Below are 12,857 nucleotides of genomic sequence, written 5' to 3' on the forward strand. Positions count from 1 at the left end.
GAACTAAACTTCTGCCTCTCTCCACACAAAACTGATTCTAAGTTTTCTAATGCTAAATAGTTCCCCTGCTGGTGGTATCATACAAGAAAGGATAATAAGCCACACACCGATCCCCCTGTTTCGTACTCTTTCCTTAGTTACAGAATTCATTCAGGAGCCCCTTCTTTTTTGCGTACTTATATGGAATTACAAAAGGTTTGACACCTTGGTGCTCCATAGACGGTGCTTTCCACCACGGCTTGTAGCGATCAAAGGTTTGCCACTCAGGCAGAATCATTTTATCTTTCACAGTTTACAGAGCGGCCTATTTGAACTTGGGGAGTGTGTGTGTCTCTGTTACAGCTCCCCTTTCTCTTAGGTGTTCCTCCTCCGTGAGAACTGAGGACCCGTTCCTTGTGCTCCCGATGAAGTACCTACTGAACAAGCTATGTGAGAGGGCTTACTTGTTAGGACCACGGCGTTGTCTGAAGGTGAGATGGATAACTCGGCAACGTCCTCTTCATTCTTTACGGGTGAGTAGCGCACCAAGAGGTTGGTCAGCTCGATGGACGGAGGCGGGGCCCAAGTGACCCGCATAGTGTCTGGACCGATATTGGTGAATCGCAGATCCGTGGGAGGAGGAACAGCTGATTTCAAATAAGGAGGATTGAGTTAATGTGATTTTCAAGTCAAAGCTTAAAAAAAAAAAGAAATAGCTGAAAAGGTAAAAACCAGCATTTCATGCAGAAAAGAAACAGTTACGATCATGCAAACGGTCTAATCTAATCTAATCTAAATCATGATAGACTACTGTTAAAAAAAAATAAACAAAACACTATAGAGAACACTGTTAGGCCCCTTTAACCTTTCTGCCATGATCAATGCATCTTAAGGAATTTTAATCTACTTTTCAAATAGGTTGGCTTTTTATTGTGGTTGTTATCACTACTTTAGGACATCAATACCGCGGGAGGTCTTTATCCCAGGCTGAAGGGGCTTAAGTTGCCACACAGCAAAGACACAGGGCAGTATCTTCCAAAGAAACACATGCACGCAGACAAAAAAGGCAAGGGGTCCTCAGTTTCCCCGGGAGTGAGGTCTACACACTACTGTAGCATTGCCGTACTTCCATTCAGTGAACTCTACTTACAAGTGAGGGGTATTCATGCAGTGGTTCTCAGCTATGTTTCTTACCATGCAGGACAGAGAACCTTTAAGATGTTGCATGCTTGTCTCTAGACTGTGGTTAAAGAGGAGTTTCTGGTCCCTGTATAGCAAGCAGCACTACCTGGAAAGCCCGATGGCTCATTGTCTTCCTACCCCGAGAACGTCCCCTCTGTCCCACACTAATTTTTGATGGCCGTTTTATTAGCTACACAGGAGCATGGGAACTCATCAAAAAGGTAAGAGGAAGCACATGGTGGTGCATTTTGGAGGTGTGTCTTAGTGTAAATAAATGGGTGCTCGTCATTCAGTTTGATAGTCACACTTTAAAAAAACTCAAGATCTGCAAATTTAATCTACTTTGCATCTCATAAATTGGAGATCTAGAGTTCTTCATCTTCACATCTGTTTGTGCTCTGAATGAAAGTGCGTGAGACTATTTATATATGCTTTCACGCAATTAGGCTAATGTGTCCCTTATCTCTGAATGTGCCCCTGTCTTCATCTCCCTAGCCAATCACTGGCTTCTCCTTGGAAACATCCAGATTTAACCACAGTGACTGAGCAGCATGCAACACCATCCATGTCTCAAACACAGAAGACTTCAAGATTCACCCGTTTGCTGAGTCAGTGTAGTAGGGGCACTCTCTCCGCCATTAATGAGAGTGATAACGCTGATGTCATAGTCAATGCCGGGCTCCAGCCCTGTAACTGTGTAGTATCCTACTGAGGAGTCCACAAAATCTTCAAAAATAGGGATCCCTTCTCCTGCCGCAACTACTGTGATTCGGTACCCGATAATGGTGGAAGAGTTTAGCGGGGTCCACCTCAGGCTGATGCTTGAATCAGTTATATCAACAAAGCTTAGGTCAGTGAGCTGGGGCACCTCTATTGAGTTATAAAGCAAAGAGGAGGCAAAAGGAAAGTAGAGGCAAAATAAAAAAAAAGAGAGAGAGGAAAAAAATAAAGCAGTGTACATCAGGTGACCAGTAGCGAAATCGACAGAATGCTCAAGCAATGATGGTATATGCCATGTGTCCCAAATTATTTGAAAAGACTTCCCAAACATCCTGAGTAATTTGCTCCCCTGGGACAATGATGCGGGTTACCACATTCTTTCAGGGGCTTTCTCTCATTTAGAAAATGCCCCTAAATGGCACAGTTTTTAACTTCTTAGGTGCTTTAAAAAAAAAAAAGTCATAAACACATTTACAATGTCAAAATCATTCTCAGAACCTGAATTGATCTGTAAAAGATACTAGCGATGTTGGGGGGGCGGGGGGAGAACACAAAACCCTTCGTAAGAAAATAAAATCTTACAAAGTTCTTTTAAAAAAAAATTGGCTGGTTGGCTGGTTAATTGACTTATTTTCCATGTTCAAAACGCACGACGGCATCATGACCATGGTATATAATCTATGTGGTGAATGTGCCACTCAAATGCACAGTCAGGCCAAGGCCAGCCAGCACTGAGCCCTGAGCCCGTTTCACTGCCAACATTTTAATTCATGTAATTTAATTAGTATTCATAAATGCATAACAAAATACTGCAGAGGGTAAGAGAGTCTGACCAGGGCTTTCACTCTCCGGAAGACTTGGTACAAACAATGAACCTACCCTCTAGTCAGGCTTTTGTGACGCTGTCTTTCAATTCAGAAGAAAGCAAGCCTGGGGGCCTGGCCTTTGCGTCTTTCCTTTCTGTCGCTTTCACCCCACTTGCAATTTTAAAAAGGACTTGAAGCTGCGAGATGAAGATTTGGATTGCCAACCAAGTGTGTTTCGGTGCTCACATATGGAGACAAAGCCTGAATTCTAGATAACCGTTGGCAGTGGATGTGGATTGTAAAACCGGGCACAAGTGCCCCGATGGGATGCATTTACCACATTACTTTTAGCCTGTCAGCGCTGGGTACAGACACGCGACACTGTTTAGTAATCTTTCCGTGTGAGCAAACAGTACAGAGTTAATGGCCGTGGCTGCACTCATCACGTACCCATGGCAACAAACAGCATCCCGGGGAAAGCACAGAGAGTGAAGCAGAGGGAACAGGAAAGCCTTCATCCACACAGTTGCTTTTTGGCTTTGTGGTTTCAGAGAGCGCGCGCTCTGGGAGGTTGGCATTAAATCCCAACTGTATCTGACACACTCAGCTCTCTGGAATTAAGATGCTAATCCCCATTGCTACTCCAACTGCCACTCTGAGGAGAACAGCTTATTTTTCTATTACCTGGGACGACGGTATCAGAGATAGGGACACTTTCCTTGTCATCTTTGACAGTGTAAACACTGACATTGTACTCCAGGCCAGGGTTCAGGTTTTCAAAAGTGCAGGAACTCTGATCCGCATGAACCACTTCTTCCAGAGAGGTCCCTTGCTGCCCTTTCGTGGGGGTAGTGGTTATTCTGTAGCCAGTAATATCTGGAGTAAATACAGAGAGGAAGTTACCAAACAGAACATTTATGACTCAGGATATATTAAACTGTACACCAATGATGGACCCATAGAGGAAAAGGTGAGACCAAGGGGCTGGGCTGTGATGTACCAACAGTCAGAAAGTAGGAATTTGTTTTAATCTCCCTACTCTGCTGAGTGACTAGTCCACAGCAATTTATGATAATTCCATAGGAACTAGAGAGTCTAAGAGTCTCCAGCACTTAGAAAGGAATGTTTGAGATGGAAATGCTAAGTTTGATCATTCCACATTGCATTCATCCGGAGCCTCACAACCATATAAATGCGTTAACTACAAAATAAAATCATGGGACCTTTAACAAAGATAAGGAAATCTTACAGAAGACCTGAGACTTTCCTGTCTACAAATTCCAGCCCCTTTTTACTATTTTATCCTGCGTTTTCTCAGTGGGTGACCTGCAGGAGAGCTGAGGAATAGTCTACTTTTTGTTTTTCTTTTAAATGCTCTGAGGTCGCTTTCCACCTAAATATTCTCCAAAGACTATAAAGGTTTGAACTATGGGAATGGGGGTGGGGGAGAGATGGAAAACAGAAGTACAGACACTCATTCTTAAAAACAAATATTAACCATAGAAGACTTCAGAATTATGAAAATTGGGCAGTGAAGGTATTAAAGAAGAGGAAGGCATCAGTAAATCTAGTAGTGGCCAGAGCTCTGCAGGGCCAGGCTAGAAGACACAACAATATTGACCCACTGAGAACAGGGAATGAGGGTATTGTCTGTCAGTGGGGAGAAGGTGAACATTAACGTGTTATATGCTGGGAAACCCGATGGGACGGGAAGTCAATAACGTTTCGGTCATTTCCTTTGTGACTGACCATTGAATGAGCAGGCGACTGAAACCAAAGATTAATGATCCAGCTGCCCAGAAGCAAGGAACTTGTCAGCTTCGAGTTTCAAACCCAGAGTAACTTATCTGGAAACAGTGTAGCTGTCACATTATACAATACACTGCCACAGAGACTGAAACGTCACAAGGTCTCTACCAAAAGGAGATCAAAAGGAGTATTTTTAAACTCGTTTTATTTTGCGTGACTATAATCACACACATTTGTAGATAATTGCCTGACACATATACCCGAGCAAGGGTAAGAATGTTGTAAGAAATTATTTCTACAAATTACACACTAAAGGTTTGGCTCAGTGGATCAGCTGTTGGCCATACACTCATAAGGACATGAGTTCCTATCTCCAGAACCCACATAAAGCCAGACACCAAAGCATGTGTCTGAAATCCCAATGTTGCTAGAGAGCATTGGGAAGCAAAGACGGGAAAGTTCCCAGAAGCTACCGGCCTCCCTGTCTTAAACAAGATGGAAGGCAGTCATGTATCCTGAAAGCTGCCCTCTGACCTCCATATGCACATGGTAGCACCCGAACTCATACACATGAAAAATGCATGTTGGCATGCATCCATCATACAAAAGCACTTTAAGATGATATGTACATATATGTATGTGGGTCTATAATCTATAGAGATAGATACAGATATAGTTTATAGTTTTGTCAAGACATAGCACACACTATGACCCCAGGCTAGCACTAAGACTGACTGTGCATATCAGGTTAATCCTCCTGCCTCAGCCTTAGTGTTGAGATGACAATGTTACTTTGATAAAATTGTTATCAATGAGTAAAATTAGAAACAATCAAATAGGGCTGGAGAGATGGCTCAGAGGTTAAGAGCACTGACTGTGCTTCCAAAGGTCCTGAGTTCAATTCCCAGCACCCACATGGTGGCTCACAACCATCTGAAATGGGATCTCATGCCCTCTTCTGAAGACAACTACAGTGTACTCATATAAATAAAATAAAATAAAATAATTCTTCTAAAAAAAAAAAGAAGAAACAATCAAATAATGAACTGAATAAATTGCTCCAGTTAGTTTGCTCCCATTTAGCAATTTCTCATGCATGGTGTTGCAACCAGTCTCCCCTTTGCTCATTATTTAATTACAGAATTATTTCTAAGCTAATACACTTAAGACACACCATGCTCCTTGATTAGTATAACATAAATGCTGTTATTATTAATTCTGTTTGTTTTTATTACAGTTCTTCACTTTGTGTGTGCATGTGCACAGGCATGCACACTCTTCCCCATGCCATGCATGTGAAGGTCGGCAGGCAACATGTGCCCCAGGGATTGACCTTAGTCAGGCTTGGCAGCAGGCCACTTACCCTGCTATATCTCATCTCTGCCCTTTAAAAAAATGCCATTTGGTATGTATACGAATTATTACATGTATTTGTTTAGTTTATGTGCATATATACGAGAGTGTACGTGTGCCATGATCGGCTGATGGAGGTCCTGGGATAGCACCTGGCGGTCAGTTCCCATCTTCTACCATGTGACTCCTGGGGATCAACTCAGACTTGGCAACAAGAGCCGTTATCCACTAAACCATCGCACCAGCCCTAAAGATATTCTAGTGCATGTGAACACGTTTCCAGCTTCATTTCTTTGCCTGGCTCCTGGGGATGCACTCATATCCTCCGCTTGCACATCAAATGCTCCTACCCAGGTGAGCCTTCGCCCTAGCCTTGTCTCTCTTACATTTTATAGTTCAATTCATTACATATCCATAGGTCACAGATCTGTGCACTGAACCAACATGGATTTAAAAACAAACAAACAAAAAAAAGTGGTTAAAAATAATTTGGATCTGTACTGTGCATACACTCTTTGTTGTTACTGTCCCCTAAATAAACTAGTAGGACAATCGCTTCCACAGCATTTGCAGCATATTAAGGTATAAGTAACCTACAGGTAATTGAAGCACACAAGCGATGTATAGGTCATACGCAAGCACAACACCGTTTTATGCAGTTCCAGATTTTGGAATTGCTTGGAATCCCGAAGCCAGTCCCACCCAGATACCCAAAGATTTATCAAAACTTCAGTAAATAGTCAACTAAAGATTTATGGACTATATACTATGATTTCAGCCTTTAAATTGGGTTTTAATTTTTTTAATTTTATTTATTTATTTATTTATTTATTCATCTATTTATTTATTATTATGTGCATGGGTGCTGTGCCTACACGTGTAAGGGTTTCAGATCCCCTGGAACTGGAGTTACAGACAGTTGTGAGCTGCTATGTGGATGCCGGGACTTGAACCCCGATTCTCTGAAGGAGCAGCCAGTGCTTTGAACTCCTGAGCCATCCCTCCAGTCCCATTTGGGCATTTGTAATGAACTGAACCAAAAAAAATCTTCTTTCAACTGAACAAAAAACCTTCTTCCCATCTAATCCTCGTAATTCCCTGCAGTCTAAACGTTTGTCCCCCATGAGCCTAGCATTTGGATGCTTGTGTTTGCCTGTAGCTCACGGACTCTCTTACTCTTCTACCTCACTCATGGAGAGTTGTGTACTTGCTTTCTCTCTTTCTCTCCGAATGGAATCAGAATCTGTCTTGGGAAAGCCTCCTGTGTGCATTATCCTCAGATCCACCCCACGCCTACCTGGAGTGGTGCTCCCCTTTCTTACCTGGGGTGGTGCTCCTCTCCCAGGAGACGGTAAGCACTCCGGTGTCGGGGTTTGCTTCCAGGTGCAAGTTCGTAGGTGGAGACAACGCTACATAGAAAAAAAAACTTAAAATTTAAACCCAAAACACGCGGCCTGTGAAATGCTTCCTCTACACCCTCTCTCCATCCTCTTCTCCTTCCCTCTCTTCTTTGTTTCCTTCCTTCAGTAGAACTAAGGCTATTACAATTCACTACTGAAATCATTTCATCTTGCCAGTTTGGGAGACTTTTGACATGGAAGGAACACTTCTAATTGTGTGGCCTGCATGACACCAGCTAAACTATACCCAGTTCTGAAGACTCTGTTGATATAAATGGGCTCTTCCCTTGTTCTGTCTCAGAAGTAAGCTGGGATGCTAGCATTAGAAGACTTAGAGGAATTCGTTTCCTTTTTTTCTTTTTTGAGATGGGCTCTCACTGTGCAGCCCTGGTTGTCCTAGAACTGACTACGTAGACCAGGCAAGCCGCAAACTCTCCAACATCTGCCTCTCTCTGCTTCCCAAGTACTGGGATTAGAGATGTGTATTATAAAACCCAGCTCTACCAGACTGGCCTCCAGTTTTTGGTGAGGCTGGCCATGAACTCCTGATCCCTCATTCTTAACTTCCCAAGCACTAGGATTAAAAGGTGCACCTACCACACCTGGCTTTGGCAGTCTTTTTAAATAGTTTAAAAGTTAAAAGAAGAAGGAAAGCTTGTCTCACGTGTCACGACTCTGTTGACAATCGGTGCATCTCTCTCCTGGCCATCTCTCAGGACCTGGATGGTGTAAGTGTATTCCACGCCTGGAGTCAAGCCAGACACAACGATGCTTCCTGAGTCTGAAGTCACTTCTCGGGGTGCTTCACCTCCCTGACTTGGTCGTACACCCAGCTGTAAGGAGGAGAACAAAAACCAACAGGTAGGATGAATATCCCAGAGCTCCCAAGAGGTTGTAGATTTACACGGGGAGGAGTCCTTTAAAAATCCACACTGTGCATTTGCTGGTTGGGTAGCAAGTGGGGGGCTCACTTTAGTTCTTCTGCATTTAGCTGGAGGTATCTTCCTTTGGTACTAGGGTCCTTTATAACAGAAAAGTTCTAGAGAAAAGTCATCATAACTGTTTGACAAAGAACCTGCTGGTGCACACCAGCAGCACACAGGGAAGAAATGCCTTAGGCTCTCTCTTTAATAAGTTACTCACATTTCAGCTAACTTTCTAGTTATCACCAGCCACTTTGACACATGGAAATGAAAAAACACATTCCCATGAAGATGTGTGTTCCTAGCTATAAGAGCTTAGTTAATATTATCAAACAGTACTCAACCCCAGAGAAATACTCCATATTATCTGTGGCTTCTAAAACTCTGGATGGCATTATTCAGCGAAACTAAAAAGATGCATTGGCGGTCTTCATAAAGGGTCCTTCTCGATCTGAGCAGCCTGCTCATCAAGATGGCTACTTGCTTTCTAAAAAGCACAGTGACCCTCGGTCTATTTCTTTTTTTTTTTCCTTTCTTTTAAACAATCAGGCTTTGATTTCCAGACATAATAAGTATCTCTTTTTTCATCCTTTGGATGCCAAAGGATGGGATTCTTTAAAAAAAAAAAAAAAAAAAACACATTCATTTGTATCCATCACTTCCTGTATCACTGCTTTAAAGAACATGACTCCAGATATCTAAAGCGAAGACCTCAATTTTAATTTCTATTAAGAAATTCACCCACAGGGCTTTGAACAAGTTGAGATGAAACTGATTGGATAAAAATGTGATTTTTAAGTGACTCTCAGTTTAATTGGCCTTCCCAAATTGGTTTTCATAAGCTTCTTGACACCCATTTAGAGCAACACATCAAATGAAGTTTTGCTATATTTTTATTTTAAAGTGAACTTCCCGGGGGGGGGGGGGGGGGGGGGAGACGACAAAAAACAGAACAAACACTACAGTTCCATGCTAATGGTTTTCTTCCCTTGCAACATAGAGAAGCTTCAATGCAGGCTTTGCTCTCAGAAGATTCCGGAGTATGATCATAGGGCTTAAAAAAACCTGGGTCTGTAAAGTGTGGTGGGAATGGGAGGGCACCTCTGGGCTCATGAGAGGTGCATCTGTGACTCACCTTGAAGCCAATCCTTGGAGCAGGGGTCCATGTGATCACAATTGTGGTCTCTGTCACCTCGGTGTTGTAAGATGGAATGGAGCGCAGAGGCTGCACTGCAAATTAACCAACATGAGGCTCCACATTAGGCGCATAGGTGTTGGCCAGGACTGCAGATTAACAAGCATTTTAAACGGAGCTTTGGTCTAACCACTAAGGAGATAGAGTATGTAGCCCGGGGTTCATTCACTGGCTGAGAAGTTGAACATCACTGCTTCTTACTCAAGTCACCCAGGACCTGGTGAGAGCCGGGGAAGGGAGTGGGGGTGGGATTCTGCGGGTCCAGCTTTTAGGGACGGAGCTTGACTTTTTGGCAGAGACCGGCACATGAGTAGGAAGAGGGACACGTTCACTTCAGTGTAAGTCCCTTTTGATTTCTTAGGTTTTATAATCTATCTTTTCATCATTTGGGGATCTTATCATCAGCATCAAAGATCCATCTCTCAAGCAGGTGGTTGGTCATTCAGACTAATAATGCCACAGACACGTAGTAGCTAACCCCGGACACAGGAATTACAACGCAAGTATGCTTGGTATTCCAGCATCCTGACACCACCATCCTTTCTTTTACTGAAAATTCTAATCTTTTAACAGACCGGAGATGAAGTTCAAAGTTAGGACCAAATACACCTCCTGCAATTCAGAACAGTCCATTTTTACACCTAGGCACTTTCTTTCTTTCTTTCTTTCTTTCTTTCTTTCTTTCTTTCTTTTTTTTTTTTGAGATAGGGTTGGTTTCTCTGTGTAGCCCTGGCTGTCCTGGAACTCACTTTGTAGACCAGGCTGGCCTTGAACTCAGAAATCAGCCTGCCTCTGCCTCCCAAGTGCTGGGATTAAAAGCGGCATGCGCCACCACCTCCCTGCTCACCTAGGCATTTTCTATAGCTTGAGCCAAGTAGCTAAACCTTGCCCCATGTTTGAGATAATATTCTCTTGCCTAGACAGACCATTACAGGAAAACCACCAAGCCACAAACCCACAAACTGTTGTCAGACAAAGGATGTGCCTGTAAGTATGAATTATGGGTTCTGGCAGGACTTGTTAGGTAAGGAACAACCTGGTTGTTGAGAAATGACATTTGCCCTCAATAGAAGAGCAGGCTGGATTCCTCTCCCTAAAAATAGCTTAGAGTCCCCTACTTTTCTCACAGTTGCTCTTAAGAATTTAGCATGAGCTATAAAAGTCAGAAAAGTTGTTTCCAAAATTTAGATTTACTAAAGACGCAGAAACTGAAGTTCATAATCCCTGCTCATGTTCCAGAGTAACTGCAAACTATGTTTTTCTAGATTGTTGCATTTATTTATTTTATTTATTTACTTATTTATTCATTTATAATTTTTTGAGGGCCCTAGCCCTAGCCCTAGCTGTTCTGGACCTCACTAATGTTGACCAGACTGGCCTTAAACTCAGAGATCTGCCGCGGGCTCTACTATCAAGTCCTAACATGAAAGGTATGCATTCCCACGGAGGGCTTAGATCGCTTTTTAATGCTTTTGAGCATCCGTACTTTAAAATTAGTCAAACAAGCCTCATTGAAAGCTCCTGGGAAGCTGAGAACCAGGGGCAGAAGGCAATAAATGCCAACAGCATACTTATATTAGGTCCTTCCATAATTCAAAACGTCAAGTCGAAAATAACAAGCGCCCGGCAAGAAAGAGTCTCATAATTCTTTGTCATGTAAATGGAGTGTACCTAGTAGGGAAACAGGCCTTTATTGGGATGTGGATAAATAAGGGATTTAAGGCCATTTCCTCTAAAATGTTGAGTCAAAGGATAGCCATAGCCCAAAAGTCCTTGTCTTTTTTCTCTGTGTGGAAGTGAAAGTTAAGGAAGAGAAAACCAGGTCTCCGCTGTGAAGGACGGTAGAGTCCAGCATATGCTTGACCTCGTGTCCCATTTGCTGATGTCTGTTCAGTCCATGGGTGGATTTTTTTTTCTTTTATACATACATGACTATCAGTTGATGTCCAGAGAGTGATGTGATAGAGCTATGCATATGGATTATATTCTGTCTGCTAGTATTTTAGTCAGTCTTTTCTTCTTTGTGTGTCTGCATCTATATGTGGTCTATGTGCCTTCTTCATCTTCCTTCTTGGGAGGAAGTTGGAGAGGTTTGCATCACCTGACTTCCTCTACCAGTCTCCACCATATTTCTTTTTCCTTTTTTTTTTTTTTTGTTGTTTCTTGTTTGTGTTTTATTTGTTTGTTTGTTTGACTTTCTATGTAGTCCTGACTGTTCTAGAACTCGTAGACCAGGCTGATCTCAAACTCAAGAGATCCACATGCTTTTGCCTCCCAAGTGCTGGCATGAATAAAAAGCATGCACCAGCCAGGCAGTGGTGGCGCCTGCCTTTAATCCCAGCACTTGGGAGGCAGAGGCAGGCAGATTTCTGAGTTCCAGGATAGCCAGGGCTACACAGAGAAACCCTGTCTTGGAAAAAAAAAAAAAAAGGAACCATGTACTACCACACCAGCCTCTGCAGTTAATTCGTGGAGAACTTAGAGTTACGGACCAGCAACACTGGCTGTAAGCCTCTTCAAATCCTCCTCTCTGTCTCCTAGACATAATGTAGGATTACAATTATGCACCAAATCACCCAGTTTTTTATGTCCAGGCTGGGGATTCGAACTCGGGCCCTCATGTGTAAGGAGCACTTATTTATCCACTGAGCTATCTCCCAAGTCCTCCTGACTCATAGTGTTAGCCCAGGATATAAAGAACCTGGAAAGACCTGCAAAAATTAACACACTGTTTCCTTCAGCAAGGAAATCTTGCTTCAAAACACTCATCAGGCTGCACAAAGGCCATGTACTGTGATGCCCATTGGGGCAAAGCTCTGTATGTTACAGTAAGAAATATTCAGAGAGCACCAGCCTGTCTACGGGGCAGACCTTCAATGGGACTGCTTTAAAGGGTTTTTTTTTTTTTTTAACTTTTGAAGAGTAGAAGGACAGAAAGAGCCAATAGTTAAGAACAAGGAGCGTCACTAAAGAAAGGCATTTGAATTTTAGCTTACGGGTAGTAAAGACTCCAGTAGCTTTGGGACTCTGCTGGTTCCCTTTCACAGCCACCAAGGTCACCGTGTACTCAGAACCAGGCTGCAGATTTCTCAGGGGATACTTGGAGGCCAAGGGTCCCACATTGTACTGCTTGGGCTGGCCTCCTCGGGTCAGGCCTGTGGTCAGCCGGTAGCCTGCGATGCGGGCTCGAGGTGGAGTCCACGTTACCAGAACTGTTCTGTCAGTTTCGTTGACAAACTGGAGGTTAGTGGGAGCGTCGAGTTCTGGAAAAAAAAAAAATAAGATGAAAGGTGTCAAGAAACATGAATGCTGAAATCCTCCAGCATCCCAGCTTTCATTCCTCAAGGTTGGAAGTAAAGTCAGAGTCACAGCCCTGGAAACTGGGGGGTTCTGGGAGAGTGGGGATGGTATAGAATTCTGTCCAAACTTTTCTCAGTTATGAGAATTCGTTGACATTTTTCACTGGCCTATGATCCTTTGGAAAGGCTAATTTCCCCAGTAAAGATTTCTCCACCACCCTTGGAAATTATAGTTACATTGTAATGACAGT

General features: G+C 43.0%; 1 protein-coding gene across 12 annotated transcripts in view; it reads right to left on the reverse strand.

Annotated features, from left to right (window-relative positions):
- Fn1 (fibronectin 1) overlaps positions 1–12,857 on the reverse strand; it is a 68,745-nt gene that overhangs the window by 26,767 nt on the left and 29,121 nt on the right. For 6 of the 12 annotated variants that reach the window (XM_031367856.1, XM_031367857.1, XM_031367866.1 and 3 more), the window contains exons 20-26: positions 12,304–12,570; positions 9,248–9,342; positions 7,854–8,022; positions 7,112–7,198; positions 3,372–3,563; positions 1,759–2,031; positions 444–626 (exon numbers count right to left, since the gene is read on the reverse strand). In XM_031367856.1, coding sequence (XP_031223716.1) covers positions 444–626; positions 1,759–2,031; positions 3,372–3,563; positions 7,112–7,198; positions 7,854–8,022; positions 9,248–9,342; positions 12,304–12,570 — 1,266 coding nt within the window. The remainder of the gene's footprint in view (positions 1–443; positions 627–1,758; positions 2,032–3,371; positions 3,564–7,111; positions 7,199–7,853; positions 8,023–9,247; positions 9,343–12,303; positions 12,571–12,857) is intronic. The other 6 variants (XM_031367868.1, XM_031367865.1, XM_031367864.1 and 3 more) reach the window with 1 other exon arrangement.

The sequence above is a fragment of the Mastomys coucha genome, unplaced genomic scaffold, assembly GCF_008632895.1.
Source record: "Mastomys coucha isolate ucsf_1 unplaced genomic scaffold, UCSF_Mcou_1 pScaffold14, whole genome shotgun sequence".
Taxonomy (NCBI): Eukaryota; Metazoa; Chordata; class Mammalia; order Rodentia; family Muridae; genus Mastomys; species Mastomys coucha.